Genomic DNA, 8,848 nt, shown 5'->3' with positions numbered 1-8,848 from the left:
TGGTCAGAGTCCAGAGAGCAGCTGTGAAGTCGCAGTGAATGACCAGCCTCCCCTGAAGCTGAAGGGTCCCTCCCAAGAGGATGAAGGTCTCTGTGGCTGCACTCTTTATCCTCATCCTCATCTCCACCACTCCGGCTTTGTACGGCCAGTCAAGTGAGTCCACTTGTCCCTGTAGGTCTGGAATGAGAAAGGCAGGTAGGGCAGCTGGCAGTGAGGTGACACCAAGAGCCTTGTCAGGTCTCCATCATCAGCCATGGACCCTCTCCCTTCCTTTAGGCACAGTCTTCAAACTTTCCCCTTTGCAAAGAGAGGAGGGCTGGTGTCCAGATTCCTTCTGGGGTCGTCAGGCAGTTCCAAGAAGCTGGGTCAAGGTTATGTCAGGAGTCCCAAAGATGGAGAATAGTGAACGATCATTTAGGAGGAGCCAAAGAAGTAACAGAAGAAATGAGAATAAACATGAGCAACGAAAGGAGAGCAAGGCAGCCGAATAAGAAAAGCTGCAGGTGCTCTGAGAGAGCAGGATGAAAGGTACTGGGGAGGGGGCTGAAATGATGTTTGCAGCCAAGCCCAGGGGTGGGGAGTCTGAACTTAGACACCCTTCCTTGTAGTGTCTGGCACAGATTTCTGGGACTATCATGGCACCCAAAGGAAGGATCAATGGGATGCTCAGGTGTGCAGTGCAGGATTTCATGGCCTCCATCCCTATTCCCCAGTCTGGGTCTAAATAAAAGCTATAGAAAAGAGAAAGGGGTTGAGAGGTTTTGGGAGCCACAGGATGCTGGGGACTTATGGAGGCAAAATTTGTTTTTGTTATTCTCTGTCCCTGCCTCAACCACCATGTATGAGGACCTGATGACAAGAAAGAGTCCAAGCCACTCATACTTTCCACATACCAGTCTCCAGGTGCCCCATCCCTTTTCCTCCTAAGGCTACCCTTGGAATGTGGTCTGGCTGGACTCTGGTGTATAAACTCTCAAGGGAACAAGGGTAGTGTGCACCACATAATCTGCCCACATGCTCTCAAGATGCCCCCTGGACTTTGTCAACTTTGCTTTGAAAACCAGGGTCATGGACATCATTATGTCCAAAGCTGCATCGCATGGTTGGCAGGAGGAGGTAACAATGCCCTTAGGGAAGGTCAAACAGACCACTCCAATGGGCTCAGTCTTCAAAGAAGAGAAAATGGCCGACCCAAAGCATGGAGCAGCCAAATGGCACTCTCAGGATATTCCAATCTTAGCCACCAGCCGGAAACAAAGGGTCAGTCTCCAAAGGATCTGCACTCTGTAGTTTTGGGGACTGGAGGAGGTCTCTGCCTCCCCTACTCTGTGATGTCCCAACTGACAAGTAGTCAGAGGAACTCAAGGGAAACACAGTGTTAACAACCAACCAAGGCCAACATTCTGACAGCATCAAAGAGAAGGGGGAAGTGGCATTTCCAGGCAAGAAGAATGGTCAATTACTACCATCTGCTCTTAATTATAACAAGCACTGGCTGAGCCTTACTATGTTCTGAATTAAGGGTTTTACCAGCATTTTCTCAACTAACCCTCACATGATCCTAGGACATATAAGCATCTTTATACCTTCATTTAATGGATGAGGAGATGTAGAGAGATTTTTTGTTTTAATTTGCCCATGCTTCAAATCATTTGGTCAAGATACTAATTCTAGATGTATGACCCGAAGCCTAAATAGAACATTTTTCTTCCTACCCTAACTTCTCTGGCTCACTGCTCATCTTGCCCTTCTCCCTGACCTCAGCCTCTCTGATTCTGCTGGGATAGAGTCCACAGCTCATGTGTGCTGGTCTCCCCTTCCCTCTCCAATTCCATCTCCTCTTCTTTCTTCTCACATTGCATTGCAGTCATCTGTAATGGCTTAGCACTCCCCAGACTCTTAGCCTCCCCCACCTTCATGCCTGCATGCATTTCTCTCTTCCAGATCCTACAACCCTTTTTTCCTGCCTCAATCCCACTCATCCTTCAAGAAGCAAGCCATGCACCAGATACTGTGGGACTTCTTCCTCAGCCACCCAGGCTGGGGTAGGTGCCCGTCATTCTGTTTTCCAAAGCACCTTGTGCCAAATTCTCTTTTATCCCAGACCACACTCTACTGTAGTATTATTCATTTCATTTTCCCTTTTCACCCTGACTGGCTTGTGAGATGCTCCAGAGTAATGATGGTGTTGTCTTCCTCAGGATTTTGCCCCCTTAGAGCTCAATACATGTTGGCCAAACCAAGCCCTGGCTCACCAGCAAACATGAATAACTGAGTCACTTACATTTGCTGAAATTCAGTTCAGAAGCAGAAGGTTCTAGATGTATGTCCACCCCTCCTTTCTTTTTCCACAGTCTATCACCCATCAAGCTACCATCAGTCCCTGCTAACAGATGGCTTTGCCATCAGAAGCATGGAATGCAATGGGTGGGAGATGAAAATAGGCAGCCACGGGCTCCCTCTATGTTTATTTGGCTCAACTTTCAATGTGATTCCCTCAGAAATTCCTGAGTCATTGAACCATTCTCCCACCTGCTGCCTGAAGCATCATGAGAAAGTATTGCCAAGGAAATTGGTGGTGGGATACAGAAAGGCCCTCAACTGTTACCTGCCAGCAATCATGTAAGCATCCCCTGCAGACATTTATGTGGAGGGGGAAAGGGAACCCGGGGCCAGAATGAGATGCACAGAACCAAGAAGTCTCCATGCTAGAAGTAAGGGAGTCGTGCTTAGGGGCTTGGGCTTTGAATCTCCCAGGGCATGCCTCCGTTGTTTGTGTTTTTAATATTTATTTATTTTTGAGGGAGAGAGAGGGACAGAGAAGGGGAGGGACAGTAGAGAGAGGGAGACAGAGGATTGGAAGTGGGCTCTGTGCTGATGTGCTGACAGCAGCAAGCCCAATGCGGGGCTTGAACTCACGAACCACAAGGTCATTACCTGAGTCGCAGTTGGACGCTTAACCTAGGAGCTCCAGGCCTCAGTTTAATTCTTGATCTTGCCACTTATAGTTGTGTGGCCCAATATATGACATCCATAATGGTATCCAAGCCTGAGTGTCTTGGGTGAGCAGGGAATAGGCTGAAACAGGGGCAATCAGGTCTAGAAGCCAGAGAGGGAGGCCTACTGTGGGAACTCAGATGAGGGAGGCCTAGAGAGGCAGTAAAGAGTATGAGGTGAGCCCCCCGTGAGCTAGAAATGGGGTAGTGTGGACTGGACCCCCACCCTACTTCATTGCCGCTGACAGTCTAACTCTGTCTCCACAGCTTTGTCACCAAAAAGAATCGAGAGGTCTGCACTAACCCCAACAACAAATGGGTCCAAGAATACATCAAGGATCCCAATCTACCTTTTCTGCCTCCCAGGAACTCGGCCCAGGTTAAAAGTATTGGGACATAGGAAGGCCAACCCCAGCTCTGCAGCTCTCCATGACCATCTGGCCTCGGTGGGAGCCCTGGTTCCGAAAGAAAAATGCAACCCTGTGAAAATGCAGGCAGCCGTGTGGTCTGGATGACGGTCACATTCAGAGAAGCTGGCCCCTAATGAAAAAGAAATTAAAAGTATTTCAAACATTTTCTCAATCTCTGTAGGAAATGCTAAAGTTAAGGGAGGTGGGGGAATAAATACATTCTCAATACACAGAAATACATATTTCACATCCTTCTTTTGGCTCTTCCTTCGGGGCCTCCTCTCTCATCTGCACACCAGCCATCCTAAATAATTATGATCAGCTTCTGACATGCCACATCTCTGGCCTCTTACTCATGAAATGCCTGAGAGAACTCCTGACTTTTCCTGTCCATCCTTATCCATTTACCAAATTTCTTTTTCTTCTTCTTTTCTCTAAAAACATTTTTTACCAACAAGAGTGGAAATCTTCACATGCTAATAATTTTTGTCACTCTTGCAGAAGTTTTTCTAGATCCCCAACACAAAAGAGAAGTATAGATACTCAGTATCTCCAGTTTACAGCTGCAACACCTGTCAGGGCTTCATTCCTTTTTAAGGCTGAAAAATGTTTCATCATATGTATGTACCACATTTTGTGTGCCCATTAATCCATTGTGGATGTCTGGGGATCCATACCGTCTTTTCTTTATGTTAGCTGGACTTAAACGATTTTGGATTCTGTTACTGGTGCCAAAAGCACATTAATTTGTACAATGGCCCATCAGTCACCAGCTAGGGCCTCAGAGGCAGGTAAGGGTTCAGGCTCTGACCCATAGGCTTCCTGCCCTTGCCCTTCTGCAGGGGGGCAGTGGTAGATGCTTTAGAACCTCATGGTCTGGAGGTCCCTACTCAGTAATCCAGGAATTTCTCTCCACTCTCCTTGCTATCAGAGCTGAGGCATTACAGCTGGACATGATCAAATTTCTCCCTCTAGTATCTCACAGCCCAGGGACAAGAGAATCACTAACAAATACAATGTAGTCAGGTACAGGTCTTTGTCTGCAGAGGTCAGAGTGAACATGGAGGGATGGCAAGGCTTGGATTGACACAGGACCCAGAACAAATTCAGCTTGTACACTCAAGCCAGCATGAAGTTTCAAAGTCCTTAGCCAGCACCAGGGTCAAAAATCAGGGAACCAGATTTCACAAGCCTAAAGGACAGGATGGGGTTGAAAACAGGAAGTACACGCCAGGGCCAGGATCCTGGCAAGCCAGAAAAGATTGTTGTTTGTTTTTTCTCTCTGTCTCTGTTTCTGTCTGTGTCTCTGTCTCTGTCTCTCTCTCTCTTTTGATCCATCAAGGTTCAAGGTTGAGATATCAGTCTGAAACCCCAATTGAAAATTTATATAAAGTCAAATTCCCATGCCAGCATATTATAAAACTTGCCAGAACTCCTAACAGTTCAGAACTGGACATACTTTGCTCAGATACATTCAATTGTTTTTAAAGAAGGCTATTCCTCATCTTTTCAAGGTAGATAGATGTCCAGCTTTAAACACATGCACACACACACACACACACACACACACACACACACACACAAAGGATCTTCTCATCGGGACACACAGGGATCTTTCAGCCCTGATCATCTAAAGCAAAGACCTCACCCACATAAACCTACATCTAACCAGCTTACTTGACCATCAGCCTTATGGGTCATGGGTGATTGATTGGGAGGGGTGGAAAATAAAGCCTAAAACAGTGGGTGTTTTTCACTGCTATGTCAGAGAAAGGCCTTCAGCTCAGAACAGGGGAAGACCATACATAGCAACATGGGAGAACCAGTGGGAAGGACAGGAAGGCAAGACATGTGGAAGCAACGGTACAAAGAGACTTTTGAGGTGGAAGTAAGCAGTCTGGCCACATGTCCCCTCTATGGATAGCCATTTACTGCACCATGAGCATTTGAACCAAATGACCAGATGTCCTGAAGCTAGATTTGGCAGGCCTGTAAAAAATGGTATTTGGTCTGGCTCCGACTGTGTGTTGTAATTTGCCATAAACTCTGAACCTCTGCCACTGCACAATTACACAAACATTTTCTGGTGCAAGATGGCACCCCCTCCCCCCACCCAATGCTCAGCAAGACCCTCCTCCAGAGAGTCAATGTGGGTCCAAGCCCTGGGGGTCTCTGAAATGTGAGGTTTGAAACACAACTGTATCTGAGATAAAACTCTGGAGGGAGGAGCCGTCTGGCAGGTGGACAGCTTGGACACGGACAGGGTAGAGGTGAGGAGTGGTTGGAGGCCTGAGATAAAGGAGGGGTGTTTGATCACGGGTGGGTGAGAAAACAAAGTTCCTACATTAGAGACTAGGGATGAAGCCATTTCCACCTATCCCCCACCAGCGCATACACATACACAGTTCCACCTACAAGTTGGCTAAGCAGTGCCACCTAGTGGAGAATGTAGCCATTACATTAAGCCCAATGTAACGGGATTACAGTGTAAACCCAATTCTATCCACCTCCTTAGTGCACTGACTATAGAAGTCTTCATAGTTTCATCTAGAGGAAACTGGATGTAACTTTGTTCAGGTTTCATTCTGTTTGCTGATTCACTTACTTCTTTTCTTTGCTTCTGTTTTTCTTTATTTTCCTTTTTCTTTATTTTCTTTTTCTTTCTTAGATACAGAAAGAGAAAATTTTATTTTTATTTTTATTTTTTATTCTGTTTAATTTTCTTTATTTTATTCTAGATTTTTTTAATTTATAAATTTTTTCTTACCTTTTTTTCTTTCCTTTCCCTTTTTTCTCTATTTTATCAAGCTTCTTTCAACAAGCAGACCAAAACACATCTAGGTTATAGCTTCCTTTATTTGATTTTTTTGTTTCATATTTAGGTTTTTAATTTTAATTTTTAATTTTATTAATTTTTTTCTTCCTCCAATATGACAAAATGAAAGAATTCACCTCCCCCCCCCCAAAGAAGAACAGTAAGAAATGACAGCCAGGGATTTAATCAACACAAATATAAGTAAGATGTCTGAACTAGAATTTAGAGCCATGATAATAAGAATACTAGCTGGGGTAGAGAATCCATTTCTGTTGAGATAATAGAAGTAAAACCTAGTCAGATTGAAATTGAAAATGCTGTAACTGAGATGACCATGATGGCAAGGGTGGATGAAGCAGAGCAGCTAATCAGTGATATAACTGATAAAATTATGGTGAATAATAAAACAGAAAAAAAGAGAAAAAACAAAGGCAAAAGATCATGATACAAGACTTAGAAAACACAGTGACTTATTAAAAAGGAATAACATCCAAATCATAGGAGTCCCAGAAGTTGAAGATAGAGATAAAAAGAGTACAAGGTTTATGTGAGCAAATTCTAGTAGAAAACTTTCCTAATCTGGGGAAGGACATAGACATCAAAACCCAAGAAGTACAGAGAACTTTCACTAGATTCAACAAAAACCAACCACCAACAAGGAATATCATAGTCAAATTCCAAAATATACAGACAAGAAAAAAATTATGAAATCAGCAGAGAAAAAAGTCCTTAACCTATAAGGGAAGACAGATCAGGTTTGCAACAGACCTATCCACAGAAACTTGGCAGGTCAGAAAGGAGTGGCAGGATATAGTCGATGTACAGAATCAGAAAAACATGAAGCTAAGAATTCTGTCTGACAAGAAGGCTGCCATTCAATATAGAAGGAGACATAAAGAGTTTCCCAGACAAACAAAAACTAAAGGGGTCCATGACCACTAAACCAGCCCTGCAAGAAATTTTAAGGGGGACTCTTTGAGTGGACAAAAGACAAAACAAAACAAAAATGACCAAAAGCAACAGAGCTGGTTCTTTGAAAGATTTAACAAAATTGATAAACCTGTAGCCAGATTAATCAAAAAGAAAAAAGATCTCAATAAATTAAATCATGAATGAAAGAGGAGAGATCACAGCCAACACCACAGAAATACACACAATAAGAGAATATTATGAGCAATTATATGCAAACAAATTGGGCAATCTGAAAGAAATGTACAAACTCCTAGAAACATATAAACTATCAAGCTGAAAAAGGAAGAAATAGAACATTTGAACAGACTCAAAACTAGTAAAGAAATTGAACCAAAATAAAAAAATCTCCTAACTAACAAGAGTCCAGGGACAGATGGCTTTCCAGGGGAATTCTACCAAGCATTTAAAGAAAAATTAACACTTATTCTTTTGAAGGTGTTCCAAAAAATGGAAATGGAAGGAAAACTTCCAAACTCATTCTATGAGAATAGCATTACCTTGATTCCAAAACCAAAGACCCCACTAAAAAGGAGAAATACAGACCAATTTCCCTGATGAACATGGATGCGAAACTTCTCAACAAGATACTAGCAAGCCAGATCCAACAATACATTTAAAGAATTATTCACCACAATCAGTGGGATTTATTCCTGGGATGCAGGGCTTGTTCAATATCCACAAATCAATCAACGTGATGATACATCACATCAATAAAAGAGAGGATAATAACCACATGATCCTCTCAATACACGCAGAAAAAGCATTTGACAAAATACAATATCCTTTCTTGATAAAAACTTTTAAGAAAGTACAGCTAGAAGGAACATACCTCAGGATTATAAAGGCCATATATGAAAGACCCACCACTAATATCATCCTCAATGGGGAAAACCAGGGAACCCTAAAGTCAGGAACACAACAGGGATGTCTAACTCTCATACTGTTTTTCAACATAGTATTGGAAGTCTTAGCCTCGGCAATCAGACAACAAAAAGAAATAAAAGGCATCCAAATCAGCAAGGAGGAAGTCAAACTATCATTCTTCACAAATGACATGATTCTCTATGTGGGAAACCCAAAAGACTTCACCAAAAAGCTTCTAGAACTGATTCATCAATTCAGCAATGTCGCAGGATATAAAATCAATGCACAGAAATCAGTTGCATTGCTATACACCAATAATGAAGCATCAGAAAGAGAAATCAAGGAATCAACCCCATTTATAATGGCACCGAAAATAATAAAATACCCAGGAATAAACCTAACCAAGGAGATGAAAAATATATACACTGAAAACTATAGAAAGCTGATGAAAGAAATTGAAGAAGGCACCAAAACAATGTAAAAAACATTTCATGTTCATGAATTGGAAGAACAAATATTGTTAAAATGTTGATACTATCCAAAGCAATCTACATACTCAATGCAATCCCTATCAAAATGACACCAGCATTCTTCACAGAACAATCTTATTTTTTTTCTTTTTTCTTTTTTTTTTTACAAATAGTTTATTGTCAAGTTGGTTTCCATATAACACCCAGTGCTCATCCCCACAAGTGTCCCCTCCATACCCATCTCCCCCCTCCCACCCCACACCCATCAGTCCTCAGTTTGTTCTCAGCCTTCAAGAGTCTCTCATGGTTTGCCTCTCTCCC

At 42.8% G+C, this 8,848-nt stretch overlaps 1 protein-coding gene across 1 annotated transcript; it reads left to right on the top strand.

Annotated features, from left to right (window-relative positions):
• Positions 1-6: 6 nt before the first annotated feature.
• On the top strand, positions 7-3,572 carry CCL16 (C-C motif chemokine ligand 16). The gene is made up of 3 exons (XM_039225731.1): positions 7-153; positions 2,502-2,622; positions 3,264-3,572. The coding sequence occupies exons 1-3, from the start codon at positions 81-83 to the stop codon at positions 3,394-3,396; spliced, it is 327 nt and encodes a 108-aa protein (XP_039081662.1). The 5' UTR covers positions 7-80; the 3' UTR covers positions 3,397-3,572.
• Positions 3,573-8,848: the final 5,276 nt, after the last annotated feature.

Source organism: Hyaena hyaena, unplaced genomic scaffold, assembly GCF_003009895.1.
Source record: "Hyaena hyaena isolate Hyena2069 unplaced genomic scaffold, ASM300989v1 scaffold_2714, whole genome shotgun sequence".
Lineage (NCBI taxonomy): Eukaryota > Metazoa > Chordata > Mammalia > Carnivora > Hyaenidae > Hyaena > Hyaena hyaena.
This window is presented reverse-complemented; position numbering and strand designations above follow the sequence as displayed.